Source organism: Anser anser (assembly GCF_964211835.1).
Source record: "Anser anser genome assembly, chromosome: 33".
Classification (NCBI taxonomy): Eukaryota; Metazoa; Chordata; class Aves; order Anseriformes; family Anatidae; genus Anser; species Anser anser.
The window spans coordinates 675,503-695,801 of NC_139754.1; the positions used below are offsets into that span (position 1 = coordinate 675,503).

At 36.0% G+C, this 20,299-nt stretch overlaps 1 protein-coding gene and 1 pseudogene across 2 annotated transcripts in view; both read right to left on the reverse strand.

The window, feature by feature from the left end:
* The window catches only part of LOC310888314 (adhesion G-protein coupled receptor V1-like), a 29,484-nt gene extending 11,753 nt beyond the window's left edge, over positions 1-17,731 (reverse strand). Inside the window, exons 1-7 of the mRNA XM_083814906.1 lie at positions 17,600-17,731; positions 16,072-16,185; positions 12,617-13,182; positions 11,142-11,412; positions 10,014-10,343; positions 6,733-6,909; positions 6,029-6,252 (exon numbers count right to left, since the gene is read on the reverse strand). Of these exons, the coding sequence (XP_083671032.1) occupies positions 6,029-6,252; positions 6,733-6,909; positions 10,014-10,343; positions 11,142-11,412; positions 12,617-13,044 (1,430 nt within the window). The 5' untranslated portion in view covers positions 13,045-13,182; positions 16,072-16,185; positions 17,600-17,731. The remainder of the gene's footprint in view (positions 1-6,028; positions 6,253-6,732; positions 6,910-10,013; positions 10,344-11,141; positions 11,413-12,616; positions 13,183-16,071; positions 16,186-17,599) is intronic.
* A 979-nt stretch (positions 17,732-18,710) lies between these two features.
* The window catches only part of LOC310888290 (adhesion G-protein coupled receptor V1-like), an 80,238-nt pseudogene continuing 78,649 nt past the window's right edge, over positions 18,711-20,299 (reverse strand). The window contains exons 48-49 of the transcript in view: positions 20,074-20,217; positions 18,711-18,831 (exon numbers count right to left, since the gene is read on the reverse strand). The product of the transcript in view is annotated as an adhesion G-protein coupled receptor V1-like (transcript). The remainder of the gene's footprint in view (positions 18,832-20,073; positions 20,218-20,299) is intronic.

Consider the following 20,299-nt stretch of genomic DNA (forward strand, 5'->3'; position numbering starts at 1 on the left):
ATGCTAAAATTTAATTATATCGCTAAGCTGTTAGTAAAATAATTTACAACAGAAAATAAAAATGAATCACTATATCAAGTGAGCTTTTGATATGTATTAAACCTAGACAGCTTTCAGGTCAGGAAGCAACCAGTAAAATTCAGTCCATCAACTGGTAAAAAAGAACATTGTTCAGGTGGTTTCTCCATACAAACCCCATCTTGAACACCTGGATCCTTTTATTTATTTACTTATTTGTTTGTTTGTTTGTTTATTTATTTATTATCTGGTCATTTTTTTTCTCTGGCTGATATCATGAGTGGTCAGACCGCTATCACTGCCCTGGCACAGTAATGTTAGTTACTTCTCCAAAAAGTCATAAAACATCCTATGCAGAAACTTAATAGAAGCAGCTAGGTTTAGGTTTCCAGCTCCAAGATGCTGTTAAGCAAACAATGAATGAACGAAGCTGTGGCTGCCCCATCCCTGGAGGTATTCAAGACCAGGTTGGATGAGGCTGTGGCCAACCTGATCTAGTAGGTGCCATCCCTGCCCATGGCAGAGGGGTTGGAAGTGGATGATCTTTAAGGTCCCTTCCAACCTGAGCCATTCTGTGATTCGAAGAATGGTGCACTCAGTAGTATTCTTTATATCTATACTCTAAGGCATATACATGTAACTTTTCATAACATAGAATGCATATCCCTAACAAGAAATTTTTAAAAAATAGTATTGAAAAAAAAAAGAAGAATTAAGAGAACAAAGATAAATTAGGAAAGTACATTTTAAATTTAAATCCAAAATGTTTGTTGTAAAGTATTCTCACAGGTTTACTTTTTTCTAGGAATAATAAAAAAAAAAAAAATCCCAATTCTATTGTTTTGAACAATTACATTGTAATGCAATTATCATACTCACATCCTGCAAACTTTTATCCTTTTAATCCAAATGCTTGCTTTTCGGTTCAGTGTACTCTTCATGTGCTAAACCTAAGTCCATACAGGGCTAAACCAGGCAAGGTGAAGCGTTCAGCAAATAGCTGCATAATACTTCCAGCAGCCAGCTCAGATCGACCCGGAGGAGCTACGGGGCTGGACACAGGGTCCGTGCCACCAGAGAGCTGCCAGGACACCAGCCCCATCCCCTGCCACGTGCACTTCCAACCTCGAAGAACAGAGGGGCGTTCATATACCACCCTTACACCACGGAGGAGATGCTCCCAGACTGCCTGACACTACACGGGTCCAGTTCAGTCCCGTTTCACTCCTCGTGGTATGTGAAACCAGCTCTTTAGGTGTTCCTCTGACAGCAGTATGGAAACAGGACAAAGAGGGCTATTCAGAAGCAGCAATAAAAGTTAAAACAGCTGCTTTGACATGGTGGCTTAACCGTGGCCAGCAGCTCCTCCAGCTAGTGAAAAGAACTCTTGACCAGGAATAAGGTGATACCAATCACTGGGAAAGCCACTTCCCTGTTTTTATCCTCAGCTTATTTTTTCCTGTAAAATGGCTATGTATGGACATGAAGTTTCATATCGTCACAGACAGTAAACCCTGGCAATGCTTATGATGCTGCCAAAAGAAATACAACCTCAAAGTGTGTAAAGCATTTCTTATACAACAAGACTAATGTGAAATGACTGATCATTAGGGAAATTCTTTCAGTAAAAAAAATCATAATTATTATGTAGCAAGAACTACAGATGAATTAGGACAACTGACAGGAGCTTCAAAATGTTTCTTACACTTTTTTAAACATGCAGTACAAGAAAATAGGAGAAATTAGAGTTTTGACTAAGTTTAAGGTACCATGAGAATTTCAATGTTAAGAACTAACTAGAACCACAAAATAATTAAATAAATAAATGAAAAATAGCTTTGAAGTTAATAACTTTTGACAAAATCTGGAATTTCTGCAGAACCTGAGTGTTCTGAAAGACACATGAGAAACTTAATTTCCACTGTGAATCTGCATGGCTGTCATTATTAAACCACACTTCTCTAAAAGACTTTCTTTTCTATCAGGGTATCTCAAAAAGGGGGAAGTGAAATTGCTTGTGGAACATTACTCAATTTGCTTGCATTCAGTGTTCACCCCCTCTTCAATTTTTTCAGGATTATCTACTGATTTAATTAGAGGCAGGCTCTAGCTCTAAAGAACTGCATTAAAGTAGGATTTGCCACATTAGACTTTCCATAGTGCCTCTCATCAGAGGAAACACCTTCTCTCCAGGTTTAATCCATCATTTATTTGATTTTTGAGGCTATTTTAATTTTTCTGAGTCATAGCAGGAGAGATATGTTGTTATTTTGAGAAGTAATGAAAACAAGCAGTAGGTGTCCAGCGCACTCATTTCAACATTCTACTATTTTCAAATGACTTTTTCCCCGTTAAAACGCAGTCTGATCAAACCCTTGAGGCATCCCTGGAGGTTTTCAAGGCCAGGTTGGACTAGGCTGTGGGCCGACCTGATCTAATGGGTGGCATCCCTGCCCATGGCACTGGGGTTGGAAACTGATGATCTTTAAGGTCCCTTCCAACCCAAGCTATTCTGTGATTCTATGAAAATTTACATAAGTAAGATAGATATGGTTTTGAAACAGACACTAACCAAAGGGAATTACCAAGTAAGGAGAAAATCCTAGCTCCATTAAGCAGTATGGCAGTGAGTAACCCACAACACATAAACCCTTAAGCCCTGTCCATCAACACTACACAGTGATTTAAATGGCCCTCCTATGCTTTTCTAACTTTTTGACATGTAGCAACCTCTAAAACCCAAAAATGTTTAAAAACTGCCAGATATTTCACAGTGAAATAGTCAAGTCTGTATTTTACATTTGTAATTTTCAAAAAATTACTTCATAACTCATAGGTCTAATCATTTTCCACATAAACTGATGACAGAATGTCAGCCTATGGAAATCTGTATCCCATCACAGAAATCACTAGAACGATAAAAATCTTCAAATAACGTTGCTTCAGTTTATTATATATGGTAAATGAGATTTATGTCGTAACATATGCATATGGATCTGTTCTGGCATCCTAACTTCCATGAGTTAAGACTCAAAAAATGCTGGAGCATAAGGACTGCCTAAACAGTTGTCTGTTTGTTGATTATCACTTCCACAAAATAAAAGTGATTTATCCCCAGATCCCAAAGTCTCCAAGTTCTCAGTCTCACCACCACTCACTCATGAGCACAAACACAGGCCACGTCCCCAGCCCACATACCCTGCAGGTTCTGGCCCTCTGGTTGTGCCAGGTGCCAAACTGATAGCTGTCTGCACCTTAACTGGGGGGCTGATAACTGCCAGTGAGAGATTACGTTGTGTAGAAGGAAAAAACAGCAATCAGATTTAAAAAAAACTGATTTCTGTTTGTGCTTACCAGGTAAAATGAACAGCCCTAGTATGCATATATGCTCTCACAAAGCACACACACAATTTCCATGGCCTGTTCCACCTACATTCATCAAGAAGACCAAGGTCTTTCCTTTCTCACATAGATTTCACTACAGACATCTGGTTTTATTTATGCTTGGTCTCAATTCAGGCCTATTCAGATAGGGCAGGCATTCAACCTGAATCTGCTCCTAAAAAAAGAAAATATAAAGAAGCTTCAGCAGATACAAGACTCTCTTGCTCCTTCATTACTCATCATTACTCATCTGTGTTCTTTGGAATCATATTTTTCATGTTATACATTTTCCTCCAGTTTGTGGACAAAATTCAGAGCTAGTTTTAATATCTGTGGTCTAAGTATAGAGAGCATAAAGCAAGAAAGGATAACATTGTTTTTAATGGCTTGGAAAAAATATAGTTATGGATGCACTTAAAGCTTATTTAAAATTGAACTGCCTTGACAATACCACTAAGCCGTAAATAATACATCCTTGTTAGAACTAATTATTTTGATTATTTTACCCGTGCTATTAATAATTGCAATACATTGAATGCTTATGAACATATGTCTATGTCTGTAGTTTCATTAAAGTTCTTACATGCTTTCTTTTCTCGCTGACTTATGCTACAATTTACGGAACAGTACAAGCACATCTACAGCACAGTGCATCTTTGTTTTCATGCTCATTCACTACTGCTGTGAGGTGCTGGCTGCCAGCCTCGGAAACTGAAATCTTCTATTTGTCCACAAAATACCAACCAGGCTGAAAGCAATAGCACGGGCGTACACGTAACCCTGCCAGTATCCTTCAACCCTAATTTGAAGAGTCATGTCTAGTACTGAAAGGATGATCTCTGCAGTCATTTCATTCTTGGCTTCTGCTAATTAGTTGAAGTGAGGGATGCTACCAAGGTCTAGAGAAAAGTTCAGATTCTATCTCCTCCTTGCTTACTTCTTTTTCCAGGACAGACCACCTGTTCCTCGGTTCACTCTCTGACCCTGCCAAGTGTGGGAAAGCTGCTTACTGTTGGCACACTTTTCACCATCCACTTCATGATCAACAGAGCCTACGGCTTGCACCATACACAGCAAAAGCAGAACACTGGTTGTATTTGTTCAGCTGCCAGTTCAATCCCTGTTGCAGCCACCATTTTCAAGGTATAGCCTACAGTTGTAACTCAGGATAAATGGCAGAAAACTGTACTTTCACACACGTGAATCAAAAAAGTTACCCTTTCATGCTGCTTACTTCTATCTACTTACTTGTTTACCTCAATACCACTCTGCATTCTTGGCCACCTTACACTCAAAACTTGAACCATCATTTCTAATCCTAGTTTCCCCCTTTGTGCCAGAGACTCTAAAAAAATTCCTTGAGACAAACCAGTTTCTCCCACAGAAAGAAAGCGGAGAACTGCTTGCAATAGTCTCTGTTTTTATTCTGAAAAGGATTGCCTTTTTAATGTAATGAGTAGCCAAGGTAGAATAAAATAACTAGTTCTGAACTACATGCATTAACCAGCCACCTTTTAATCAAGCAAGCCAATCCCGCAAAGGAATAACATCTTCCCTGTGTGCCATAAAGATGTTCGAAAACCATGTTTTCTGAAATGGGATCTTCTAGTGACCAACAACAGCGTGAGGAGCTTCTTGCCTATTGTTTGCTAATGTGGAATCACTGTGGATATCTGTTGTGGATATCTAAGAGCTAGCCTACGCTTCCTGTACAGAATAAAAATACTTCTTCTGCATAAGGTAAGGACTATGTAAGTAGTAGATGTTCAGTGTGGAAGCTGGTGCTGGCAGACCACTGTAGTATGTTTTCAGTAAAAGTGGAAAATGTACCTTAGACAAATAGGAGGTAATACAAGAGCACGTGTGGTGGTATTTCTGTATTTACTTATGTAACTGAGCTGTGGGAAGCAGGACAGACGATATAGCCAAGACACTCTTGTTAGTAACTCAAAGAGGGAAAAGACTCCTGATTATAAACTAATTTAAGTTTTCTGAACAGTGTTCACATGCAGATAATAGTATCACCTGAGGGCCCTTACAGCCTGTTATCCTAAAATCCTCCACTAGATGAGAAGGGAGACCAGAACACTGTGCTTCAGAAACCCCACTGCATTCTCATTAGCAGAAGACTGCAATAATAGTCACACTGGGATATTCTGGGGGCTATGAGCTGACAGAAGTATCTAATTATCAAGGAATATTGAACATGCAGATCAAACAAATAAACTGCAAGTCTAATTCTACAGTGACACCCAAGTTATAAATGTTTTTTCTGACAGAAAAAGTTTTTCCCATTATCTTACTAAATATTATTTTTCCGAAAAAAAAAAAGTGTTAAAACCAAGAGCTATAAAAAAGATCAAAACTGAAAGAACTTTCTAAATAGCATACAGAATTTTCATGAAAATATAAACAGTTAAGTCATTAGATAATAAATGCAAAATGGTTTCTTACATTGATCTCCAGTCAAAGAACCCATACACAGTCTGAAACAAGGGCCCACTATTTCTTCAGACACATATCAACACAATGCAAGCAATACCATGTAATTAACACTGTGCTAATCTGTTATGCATAAATTGAGTATTGCAGCTGATACATATGAATAGAGAATAGGGTACAATACCTGTCCAAAGTTAATAACACAGTTTCGTTCATTTCAGGTACATCATCAGCTTTAATGGTGATGTTAATTGTGGTATCACTTTGTCCAGATAAGAAAACCACGGAGCCGTTAAAAGGACTTATATCATCCTGTGTTACCGCCTTTTGATTGGGACCAGAGGGTTTCAAACTCCAGAACACAGTTGCTTGACCATCAGTCCCATCTCGATGCAATGCAATGGAAACCTGTGAAACACATTAATTTGTTGTGACTTGCAAAAGTAGATGCAAAACCGATTACTCCCTTGCAAATTACTATTTGAATAAATAATAATAAAAACAAAAGTTTGGCCAGTTCTAATTTGAGAATGGGAAATGATCTATCTTATTCAGGATTTGTCTCAGTCCTACTTTACATGACTATGCTCGCAATTGGTGAGAGAGACTAACTGCAGTATCTTTTGCTCTGTGTGAGCATCAAGGGCTAACTTGTTTTAGATACTTACACAGAAAGCAAAGACCAATCTCAGTTCTCTGGAAATCAGTAACAGATTATTTCAGAGCATTTTTTTTTTTTTTTAAAGAAGAGAATATTTAGGATAAGACAGAACTTACAGGAAGGCTTTTCCTCACATTAATTGTCAAATGCTACACTGAATACAGCAAACTCCACCTTCTCCAAATAAGTTTTCCATAGCAAAAGACAATATAAAAAGGCTTACTTACCAGCGTAGCAGGGGAATCTTCTGGTTCAGAAAGAATAATCGGTAGATTGCTAATAAAGCCTATTTCTCCATTTGCAATATCTGGAGTAATCCTCAAAGAAATATTTCGAATTTCGCCTAATCTAGGACTCACAGATGGGACTAGAGGAATTCTATTCACCAGTTCAACTCCTTCCAGCTGTAGGAAAAAGTAAAAGAAAAGTGAGAAATAAGAAGCCTCAGCACCAAGTCAGAACAGTTCTGACATTTCAGAGTAATTTTCATATAAAGGAAGTATACATCTCCAGAGCAAATTCTTCCTACTGATAGCACTGCTGTTATAAAAATTTGTAAGTAGACATGTCAAAGAAATTAAGTGGATATTGTTGAGCTGTCAGCAGAATGGTACACCTCCCAGACAAATCATGTTAGTGTATGTAATTAAACACAGATCAAGCCAGAGAGAGAGACTCTGTTCCAGATCAGCTGATACATTACTAGAGCTATTAACAACAGTCATTGATGAGCAGCATAGGCAATTGTCTAACATCATTTTTTGTGTCTTGCATTGATAAAAATCTAGGGAAATCACTGAAGTCATAATAATTTACAGCCCTTGATCAAACAGCCAAATAATAATCCACTTTTCTTTCCTCTCCACAAAATTTTAAGGAATTCTCTATCTAAGAACTACCAGAGCCACATTAAGAATTTAAATTCAGTACAGTATTTCAAAACTGTATTTTACTTGTCACTGCATTTCTGATAGATTATAGATACTAAGAGGAAATAGATTTTTTTTCATCCTTTTCTTTAAAAGGGAAGCATCACTCGCTAAGCCCAGCACCAGTAGTGACACACCAAGGAAAGCAGAACTTGCCTGTTTAATTATTTCCTTTAAATATTATTTATTCCATGTGATTCTGTCTACATGCATCATTACAATAAATGTTTCCATAACAGATTTGCATATATTTCTGTGAACATTTCACTGGGGCATAAACTCCCACTGACATTTTTTCTTGGAGTTATCAGGTGTTATCATAGAGTAAAGCTTTATTTTTTGGGGATAAAATAGTGGCCTTTCTTAAATTCATATAGTAATCATGGTTCACCATTTCAAAAGATGATTTTTAAAGTCTTACAGTTCTTGAAACCAAACTCTATAAATATGTGGGCTGTATCATATTTTGTTCCACAACTGCTTGAGTAACACCCAGAAATATGCATGAACATTTATCTGATGATAGATGGAAATGTTTTACAAATACTGTATTTAGTAACTGATTCTCAACCATTCCAACTTGTTATCAAAAGTCTGAAGAACAGATGATGGCACTGTTTGTTTCTCCTCTTTTCTGAGCTTTCTCCTAGCATAGGCCCCGATTCTGCAATTAACAGGATGAAAGTGCACCATTGTGCGGTTATTAGCTCAGTAAACTTTCTGAAATACTACACAGCCAAAACAATTTGCTCTATTTAAAGTGTATGCTGTATTTGGATCCTGTATGGTACCTTTGGAATAAAGTAATAATCAATAAAGAACAGAGATTTTACTCTTTCTGCAATGTTTCCTTTAGTACCTTTTAAAGGAAACCAGTACAAAGAGAAAAAAATATATAGTTATTTGAACAATAACAATTAGTTTATGAGCTTAATTTTCAGAGTTAATCTTCCTAGCTATACCAAAAACCGCATCTCTGATTACAGCACGTTATTTAATTGAAGGTGTCACTAAGGAATATATCTCACATTAACATTATCTCCTGTACCTTTATTCATCCTACAGTTTCATTTGCTTCTCTGCTGATTCCTGAGTCAATTCTTTATTTTGCCTAAGTACAACTCATTCTAAACATGTTCACTGAGATTATCATTTATTCACGATGCAGAAGGATTGTCACAGTGATAAATAGTGGTGTTTTCCTTCTCTATGAGTTTCTAAATTAATTATTTGAGCTGGAAAGCTCCTCTGATTTAATTTCTTCAAACAAAGATTTTATTTATAGTTCATGGAGAAAGTACAGAAAAAAAAAAAAACAGATTGGAATCTACAGTTTGAAAATCCAGGCAAAGTGCTTGGAATGACTGAACATTCTGAAATATTTATCAGATGTGTGTCTTGACTACAGTCAAAGGACAAAAAAAAAAAAAAAAAAAAAAAAACATTGAATACATGGAATTAGACATTTAAGAATTTTGTGGATCTCTCAAACCTCTTGCAATCATAAAACATACTAACGTGTTCTAGTATTTCAGAAGGCAATTCCTAATCTAACTGTGAATGCCATAAATAAATAAATAAATAAAATTGCATATTAGATAAACAATATAATTCTGGCAAAACTTTTTGTTCTCATTATTCCTCCTGTAAGAGAATGTAGGGAGAAGGATGTGGAGGGAGGAAATCTTTCAAAGGTCTTAGAAGTGATTACAACGTCTTTGGTAGACTATAAGGAAAATATAAAACCTGGCAAATTTGAAATTCATGGATATAACATCAACACCTTCAACGATGATAAAAGTTATCTTTTACAAATTGAGATAGAAAAAAAAAAGGAAAGAAAAAAGTGAAGAAAACTATACAGGGAAAAAAAAAAGTAAGTTCTCCTAACAAATTTATATATAAATGCAATATAATATACATATAATATATAATGTATATTTGACCCTTTTTAATTTAGAATAGTTCAGCTGGAAGAGCAAAGATCACAGTATCACAGAATTGTAGGGGTTGGAAGGGACCTGGTCAGGCTGGAGAGTTGGGCAGGAAGAAACCAGATGAGGTTTAACAAGAGCAAGTGTAGAGTCCTGCATTTGGGAAGGAACAACCGCAAGTATCAGTACAGGCTGGGGGATGACCTGCTGGAGAAGGACCTGTATCAAGCCCAAGATACATTTACTTGCATGTCATTTCTGAAATTTTTCCTGCTTCAGTAATTTAATTTTAAGAACCTTATTTTTTTCACGTTCCAAGTCAGAGGCCAAGCAGAAACATGCTTCAAGGGGCAAGCAACAGACAACGCTGATCTCATTTTGATAAATTCCATGATTAGTACCTGAATCCTCTTTAGTTTTAAAATTTGTTTAATTACTAATGATTAGGGATAGAAAACTTTATAGCATAGTTATGAAAGATGTCTTTTTAAATAAGAAAATCTTTGCTTCAGAGCTAAGCACTTTTTTTTTTTTTACAGGAATGGTCATTTAAATTACAGTCAAGGGGAAGGATCAATTATTGAATCATATTCCTCATATTAAATAAGCTAAAAAACAAAAACAAAAAAAAACCAGCTGAGATACCTGTATGAGGAAATGAGCACCATTTTGAAGAAATGCATCTTTTCTTATTGGTATACTCAAAGTATGATGTGTTTTTCCTTCTGGAAACAGGAGGATGCTGTTTCTAGACATATTTAGAATGCCATCTTTTGCTCTCTCAGGATCCAGAGCTCCAGCTGGAATATACAGTGCAGTATAAACTAACTGCACATTTCCAACTGTTCCTTTCTCCCTTACAAAACTCAAGGATAAAAAGCGTCCTGTTGGATTACTTTCAATCTTCTGATTCTCCAAAGGATAAAACTTTATTACGCCATAAACATCATCGCTGTCCTGAATGTAAAACAAAAGCTGCAAAACAGAAAACAGCATCACTTACTCAATGCTACAATTAATATACACCACAGTTTTCACGTTTTCATGAAAGTATGTCCTGACTGTCATCATACATTTTTATCGTTAGTGAATTGGCACTCAAGAAAGAAATCAGATTGACAGCCCCAAAGTGTTGCTTGTGCACAAGCAGCACACCACTGATAGCAGCAACTTTCCTGCTATGCCTCATCTATGTCAGAATGAGCTTTGAATAACTGATTTTTGGTTCAGCAGCCAAAGTGAATAATTTGAATATATTTCAGACTGTGAAAAAATCATTTAATTCACCAAATTCATTCCAATCATATGTTCAAAAAGCAAAGTAGGGACCTGAGTCACAGAATTGTCAGTAATGCTAATTACCCCTTATTTAAAAGTTCAGAGGTTAGTCTTAATCACTAAGCCATCCTCTTGAAGCTGTTACTCTGTGTAAAACATTCCAGTACCTACAGCAAATAAGCAAGTGAAAATAAATGCTCAACCTTCTCTTAGCAAGCAACCAATCAAGATAGCAGTTATGCAATGATATTTATGATGGGAATATTCTAAGCTAAATGCTACTGCATTAAATAGGTCTGGCCTTATAAAATATGTTAAGCCAAAGACTTTGGATGTGGCTCTTTATACTGAGAATACATCAGCTTGCTTCACTTAAACTCAAGCACAACTACTTCAATTTAGCCAATCCACCAAAACTGGTGGATCCTAATCCTAATCCTACTCCCTAATTATTATCTATCACCTCCTCAAAACAAGTTCTGAAATCAAACTTACCTCAGATGGTTCGCTGACTTCTGCGCCTCCCTGTATTGTATGAGCTAAGAGCTTCAGAAGATAGGGCTCTGCTTCTTCTGGTATGTTATCATCAATAATGGTCAGTGAAAGTGTGACCAGCATCTGTCCTTGATCAAAATGTATCTCCCCGGTCTCTGGAACAAGGTCTGCAGTCACAGGTGACAGATCACTGCTATTTCGAGTTATGACCCAGGTCACAGAAACATTTCCATGTGTTCCACCATTTCTTACGATCGTGATCCCTTCAAACCTGTGGTTTTGAATGAAAATAAAAATCTGTAACATGCAATTATAATTAATATCGGTTTACTTAGCTATCTGTTCCCTGGAAGATTTATACTGACTTCAGTGGAATCGATATTAACTGCTGCTACTGACATTTGAGTCAGGACTTAAAATTTGTGAAATCATACCACAGAAGTAGACTTTTCTCAGGTTGCTTATTCATGAGATAATATACATAAAGACATGAGTAATATATCTAAAGACATTAGTTAAAATTTATTTTGTTTACAGTAAGAAAGATACTGAGAAGAGGAAAGTTGGCATGTTTATATTTTTTCTCAGGAAAGATGTTAAATTTCAGAAAACTTTTTCTCAACTAAATTTCTACACTGTTTTATGGACTATATCAAAATACAATTGTCAGGCATGAGTGTTTAAATAATGATTTTATTTAAAATAAAGTGACTCAACTATTTGCCTATGCACTGAAATATAATTTATCAATATTTGTGATTATGGAAATGTCACGTTTCCTGTATCTGTGTATAAGAAAGAAAAAAAAAAAAGTGAATATTGAAGTGCTGGGCTCTACATACTAGAAATTGTTCATAAAATCATAGGTTGATACATTACCTCTTTCTCTGGGGATGAACCACCATCACTAGCTAGCAGTGGACATTTTTACTAAAACTGGCAATATTGTATAGATATTAGTTCTGCTTGTAAAGATTTGTGTGGAGATTTGTTTTTAATTTATCTGTAAAATTACATGTATTTAACTTTTTTGGAAGTCTATGGGTATTCAGTACTTCACAGAAGACACTCACCACCATTTTTTAACCAGAGACTGACTTTAAATACAGTATAGACAAAGATTTACTGGGAAAGGAAGCCTGAAATATATTTTCCACTTGTATGAATGGGTGTGTGGCCGCATCACAACTTCACTGATCCATCTTTTAGATTAAGGGTTTTTCAGTATTTTGATAATGTCATTAAATATTTACAGTTCTCATATATAGTTCATAAATATTAAAATACTTCTGCATAATTAGACATTTTCTCCCTTGAAAATTCTATATCGTTTATAATAATTACACAGTAGGTGATTTCTATATTAATTTTTCACTACTGATTTTATAATTACTGTCAGTGAAATCCTAAGGATGCTTTACAGTGCCAAACAAATCCCTTAACATGACGAGATACTGTTTGAAGATCTGTAGTACCTTGAAATTTGGTCTTCATCAATGATAACAGTTTGAGTAAACAGGATACTGTTGATTGAAAGCACTCCATAGGGTTTATCATTTGGTTGGATGGTGACGTGAACAACAGATGGATTAACCAAAACAGCATCTCCCTGTAACGTGTCCTTAAGGAGCATAATTTGGAAGGTCTCAGCAATTTCTGGTATGGCATCATCAAGGATCTTGAATTTCATATATACTTCATGAACTAGAGGTGTGAAGACAATAGTTGTATTTGGCTGAAGATCTAGGAAGTCTAAATTGAGCTGCGCATGTGCTGTTGAATTCCCAGTTATGATGGTGTAACTGACGGAGACTTCACATTCATCAGGTCCAATTAATTTTCCACTGTCATCCTTACCACGAATCACTTGAATTGTGAGCATTTCGACTTCCTCAGGCACCATGTAAGTGCTCTGAGCAAATCGCACAGGGCTGTCATTTTTCTTAATATTAATCTGAACAGAATTCCTTGTGGTGTTGATTTCAGCCCCTCCCTCCACACTCCTGAGATGAACAACAAACAATTCATCATTTTCAGGTATCTGGAAAAATAATAGTAGCAACAGGGTGTAAGTCCCATTTCAAATACATGCAGAACACTTACTTAGAAATATGTTATGTATATTTAGCAATAAAGGGAAATAATATAAACATTACAACCCTTTTCACATTAAAATAAACAGGCAAAAAGAAACTCGCTTGCAACTTTGAAAATCCCTTCTCAAAATTGAATGTTTCCATTTTCTAAGACATACTTCTATGCTATGGAAATATGAAAAAGTGGGAAAAGACAAAAAAAAAAAAAGGGCAAACAAAAACTAGGCAAGAATCAGATGAAGCTCTATCTTTCCAACTAGAGAGTGTGAGGAGATCCAAACTCAACTTGTGGAAGTTGCTCTGCTTGGACACAAGTGTTCCTGACAGTTATTTAGTCTGACATCTTTATTTGCTGATGTTAACACCATTTTACATCTATGCATGCCTGAAAGAACAGAGGAACAACATATGAACACAACCTACCTTGGCCCTTTTGTTCCTATTCAACGGGAAAAAGAACAGTTCCTACTTTCAGACAGACTCACATTCCCAGCACAGCTTCAGTCACAGCTCTGAGAATGTGCTTGCTGATGCTTATCTATTAATTAGACTTTGGCATTTCTACATGTGGTTTGTTTAGAACTGCACTTTAGTTTTAGCTCTTTAGTCTCTAATAACTGATGCAGCAGACAAAAAAGAAGGGTTTATAAGCCTTGAATTGCAGAATTTAATATTTTTTACTTTATATTATTACATTTTATTCCCCAGTCTTGATAGGCTAAGTCTGTTTAACTGGAAAATATCATTATTTTATTAATACAGAGAGATTAGAAGGAAATATTTAAATATTACATAAGATCCTCACATCTCATTCTTGTTGTGGACTCTCAGAAAAAACAGTATTATTTGCTTCTGAGATAAATTCCACAACAAAATTGCTTATGTGTTACTAATGGCATTGCTTTGTTATAGGGCTGATGAATCCTTTCCATGTAGTTCTGTTTACTGAGCAAAAAAAGTTCAGAATTCCTTGTGGTCCAATATTTCTTCTCTTTTTACACATTTGTTAATTGGCCACCCTTAGATCCTGTTTCAGGGCACAAAGGGTATGCACGCCGCTGTCTTTGTAGCTGAGGCCAATTTTGTCCCTTGTTTGACTTGTGGCACTTAAACTTGCATAATATTATTGACTGATGCAGGTTGTTTGTTTTTTTTTCCAGCGTGAGATTTGCAAGCTCTCTGTCACCTCTCTCCTACACTACTATTTCCTATTTTATCTTATTAAAATTGATGTTAACTTACGCTTGTTTTAGTTCACTAGTTCATATACTGTCTTGCAGTACAAAAATACGCATTTGACAGTCAGAACGTACATGCCATTTTAGTTGCAGATAAAATCTTAGTATCCTACATAAATAAGGCATTGTGGAGCTTTCAATTACATCATGATTGACCAATAAATACATGAGTCAAACTTCGAATATAATAGTATAAATGATTTCCAGTGCTGCCTTGCCTCTTTAATTTTCTCTTAAAGTTGCAATTATACTTAAAAAGGAAACCTGCACAGGAAAAGTACTATAAATGCAGAGCTGTGGAAATCAGAACTGCAGTCCCCTACCTTCTGTAAGGCTGCACAATTCAGAAAAATACTTGTTTCATTGGTTTCCCTAACTCAGATCCTAAAAGCTCAAATTAAGTTCTGACAGTAGTGTTACTGGATTCTTGTGAACTCTATCATCATCATCATCAATAAAGGTTTTTGTGCAAAATTCATCTTTCACATACACTTGTGAAAGACTTTCAAAGAGTGGAAAGACGTTGACTAGACACACCAAATACAGATCAAACTTTTAGAAACAGAAGTTTGAGAGCATTTCTCAGAATAAAAATAAATAAAATCACATCCTCCCAAGAGAAAAGACCCTAATAATTTATTTCTGTGTGTAAGTCACTGAAATATTACATTGAATTGGAAAGAGATGTTTCTACACTTCAGCACCCCAGGTTGGCACAGCCTCTTAACACTAGAGTATCAGTAGAAATGTGGAAGGACATTTTTTATAACTAAGAGTAAAAAGGAAACAAGCTGCTTTACAGTTCTGTGCTCGCTTCTGAGACACACACCTTTCACCATTATTGTTTTCTTATGAATTTCTTACTAAGTTGTTTTGTATCATATATACTTATTTTGATGTCTCAGTTTTCCCTCTTAAGCTTATTATAAAGGAAAAGAAAAACACAAAAGAAAAGTGCAGGTAAGAAAAAAGGAAAATCACAAGTTGCAAATTAGAAGAATGTTTTGTTTACTCTGAGATAAAAAGAAAGCCTCACAACCTATGAGTTATGTTGTGGTTTTTTTTTGTTTTGGTTTGGTTTTTTTGTGTGTGTGTTGTTTTTTTTTTTCAATTGGCCAATCTGAAAACAGAAAAATGTTAATTATCACCTAGTATTCATGCTTTCCACAAGACTGCATGTTTGTTTCAGGAATCTCATCTATTTTTAGGATTTTTTCAAATATGTTTCTACCCTGAAACATATTTGAAAAAAAAAAAAACACAAACAAACAACGACAAAAAATATTTTTGAATCTGCCTTTTCCCTGTGAATCTTCAATGTGTAATATTCTTTCTTTAGTGACAAAGATAACATGTCTGCTCAGCCAGGATATGCACATAAACTAAAACTATTCACTGATGAGAATTAAAGAGGGAGCTTGGAAAGAGTAAAAATAATAGACCAGAGAGCCAAAATTTAACATCACTTCATCAAATAGAACTGCTTTTAACCTTATTTAAGCCAAGCCTTTTTGTAACTTATTACTCTAAGTCTTTCCAGAACTTCAGTTAACCTTCTACGTATCAAAGCCTAAGATGAAGTCAGCTTGTTCCTACCTGATCATCAAGCACTGTTAAATTATAAATCAGCTTTGATCTCCCAGGTGTGAATGTAATATTTCCCTTAGCTGGACTTAGGTCTTCTTCAGCTGGGTTTGGACCATCTTTTATCTGCAAAGAATTGATTTGTCTGATGAGAAGTCTATAAAGCAGGAATACAAATCCAGTGCAAGTACAATAACCAATATGCAGTGTGACTTGCATAACAAATGACTATCTGTTCAGCCATCTCCAACTTACAACTTACATGAACATTCAGTTGTGAAAATCTGCTCTTTTCTGGCAGACAGTGTAAGTCAGAACAACCACTCTGAAGAAATCCCGTATTTCCAGAATAAGAGGAAGAAAACTACTTCCATATAGGCCTATGGGGACTCTTTAGTATATTCTGATGCATAACTGACTCTTTCATATTACAGAAAGGATATTCATGCAAATTCAGTTTGAATCAATAGTATTTCATAATAAATTCCAAGACAAAGTAATAGTACTTACTGGTTTTGTGTCCCTTCTATCTTAACTTGTGATATTAAAGATACTAAATTTAACAGTCAAACTCAAAATACTACAAAGCCTCTTAAAGGTCATATGGGATTTTTTGGTTTTAGAACATTTTGTAAATTATTTTTCAACATACATATATAATGATGTGAGACAGACCTAAGTAATTGTCCAGAGAGTAAGATTTACTGTACCTTAAAACAAACATATTTGCAAAAAATTGCACAGAGAATCATATTGAGTACTTTAACTATTCATGCTATATTTAGCATTAATAAAATCCAGTGCAAAGCTTTTCTGGTTTTGACAGGTCTAGACTAAAGCTTTGAGGTCTAGATTAAAGCCTTACCCTATAGGACCAGGCAACTAGTACAGAAATATCTATATGAAAGATTTTATATATAATTTTAAAGTAAATAATAGAGTCTGAGCTAGATAAGAAAAAGAAAGCAATGAAGTCAGTAATTGTATCACATTCAAATCACATATGTAAATAACAGGATAAGTATTCAACATGATTAATTATTTCAAAAGCTTCATTTGCAGGGGATTCAAGATAGAGATCAAGATACAGATGATTATAGATACAGAAATTCACCAAATCCTGAGCACTCACAGTTCAAAGTTGGGATAATCATTAAAGACTCACTTGAATATTTGTATGTAAAATAAATATTTTTTAAAAAAATTAAAAAAACTTAGATAAGACACTTCTTACATACTTAATATGCATTATTTTCTAGTAATACATACTGATGTTGCCTCACGTACCTTTCTAAATGACAGAATATACTCGGTTTTCTCTAGTACCTCTTAACGTTAAACAGTCAATTAAACAGTCAGATAATTACAGTATTTTCTATATGACGGTTAATATGAATCCCTTTTATGAAACAGATCTACCTAATGTAGATGTAGGTATTTTGTCCTTCTTCCCCTTTTGCAAACACTTCAATAAATTATGATTACAGCCTCTCAGTTTAATCCAACAGACTACTGTATGAAGTCTTTTGGATAAACTCACCTCAAAAGTTATGACGACCGTCCCATAGGTTCCCCTCTCTCTAATTAGAGTGAGCGGCACAAATTCATTTCTGCCCCTGGGCTCATTCACTGTGATTAAGGCAGACTAATGAGGAAGAAAAGGAACAGACAATCAGACACAGATCAAATATCACAGCAGAATGAAGAAACTGTTACCATAGAAATATCAAACTCCCACAGACAAGTTAATCCAATCCGCAAACCAGTCCACTGATGGCATACATTTCCTAGCAACCAATTAGTTCAGCTAATGAAAACCTTAAAAGATTTCAGATAAAAATGTATCACGTAATGCAATTTGTGTGTTTTTGTTGTTGTTGTTGTTTGTTTGTTTCTGTAAATGAACATAGTCAACATACACAAAGCACTGACATATCATCACTGGTATTTTTAGGAGCTCCTACACCCATTAAAAATAGGTTTTCACCATCATGAAGTCGTTTATTAGATAGCTAGCTATAAATGTACTCAGGACAATCATTTAGGTCACTGGTCACTTTTTTAGGCTATTGTAGGTAACAGATTTTGAAGATATCCACAAATCCCAGAAGCAGCTTGGCTTAGTACTGTGGCTCTAACATTTTCTTATGTTCTTATGTTTTTTCAGAGAAGTCCTATACAAAATTATATTGTCAGAATGCTGTCAATAAGGCATAGCTACTCGTTCTACTAATACAACCTCTGTATTATTGCAAATATCATCTGCTGGAGTAACAACAGCATCTTATCCCAGAGGGTGTTATAAAATGCATATATTATGACAATGTTCCCTCAGTAATTGGTAATTAACCCTACTGCAAGAAGCTGTGCCTGCTCTTCAGAGGAACAGGTTTATATTCAGAAGCTACTTCTTTGTTTACATGCTACATTTCAAAACTGAAATAACAGTAGCAATAAAAACAAACCAGATGTAAATTATACACTCAGGTAGAGAGTATTTATACATCCAAACAAGTCTGGAATTTTAACTGTTATAAATTTCCAATAGAAACAAAAATAATATGTCAGAAATACATGCTTATAGATTTACTTCCTTTCATTATCCTTTCAGAAATAAGCAAACTACCCACATTAAAGCCAGAGAAGACTGAAGAATATTCAAACCTGGATGGAACTGGAACTGTTTGTGTGACTCACAATAATCAAATAGTCTTCTTCCTCCACTGCAAAATGTTTCACACGTCTGGTATCCAGAACAGAAAGAGTCTGTATCTGCAAGGGAAATATGAGGGTGACTATGTTTATCTACATATGTATATAAACAAATACATTTTATATTACATTGTATATAGTGAGAAAAAGTACGCATAGAATGTTAGGAATTCCAAAATTATGTATAAAACTATACATGAAATAGCTTTTAAAACTTTATATTTTATATATATATATATATATAAAAGCAACTAATTTACAGAATTAACATAACTTATCATACATTTTCCAGAAAATGTTCTATGACTTGATTGCTTGAGAATTTCTTCCCCCACTTCCAAGCAGAGCTACAGGCTGGGAGATGAGTGGTTGGAAAGCTGCCTGGCCGAGAGGGACCTGGGAGTATTGGTTGATAGTCGGCTGAATATGAGCCAGCAGTGTGCCCAGGTGGCCAAGAAGGCCAACAGCATCCTGGCCTGTATAAGAAGCAGCGTGGCCAGCAGGGCTAGGGAAGTGATTGTGCCCCTGTACTCGGCTCTGGTGAGGCCACACCTCGAGTACTGTGTTCAGCTTTGGGCCCCTTGCTACAGGAAGGACATGGACGTGCTCGAGCGAGTCCAGAGAAAGGCAACGAAGCTGGTGAGGGGTCTGGAGAACAAGTCTTATGAGGAGCGGCTGAGGGAGCTGGGGTTGTTCAGCCTGGAGAAGAGGAGGCTCAGGGGCGACCTTATCGCACTCTACAGGTACCTTAAAGGAGGCTGTAGAGAGGTGGGGGTTGGTCTGTTCTCCCACGTGCCTGGTGACAGGACAAGGGGGAATGGGCTAAAGTTGCGCCAGGGGAGGTTTAGGTTGGATGTTAGGAAAAACTTCTTTACCGAAAGGGTTGTTAGGCATTGGAATGGGCTGCCCAGGGAAGTGGTTGAGTCACCATCCCTGGAGGTCTTTAAGAGACGTTTAGATGTTCAGCTTAGTGATATGGTTTAGTGAAGGACTTGTTAATGTTAGGTCAGAGGTTGGACTAGGTGATTTTGGAGGTCTCTTCCTACCTAGACAATTCTGTGATTCTGTGATTCCCAGGTAATCCTCCCTGCACCCTCAAATGTAAATATATAAAAAATACAAACAATGTAAACAACTAACTATGACAAACTTACATCACTGAAGTTATGTAGTATTTTAGGACACAAAACTAACTCTTGTCACACAGAGTGCTTTTTTCTAAAACATGGCCAGACTGGAGGACCTCCCTTGGTCCTTGCCAACCCATACTATTTTAAGATTTTAAAATTAAAATCGATTTACCCACAACAATCTGTGTCCAGCCATGAATGCATACACACTGTTGTTAGAAGCTCCCTGTGTGGCTCCTCCATGAGTAACCACAAGGTAGGAAGAGGCTCCAATTTGGAAAGACACACAACTTGTAGGATTCCACATACTGAAATTCTGCAAGAAGAATAAAAAAAAAGTAAGATTGTGACTTAAATTCCTTATTAACTAGCATGTCTGGTGTTCAAAAACAAACATT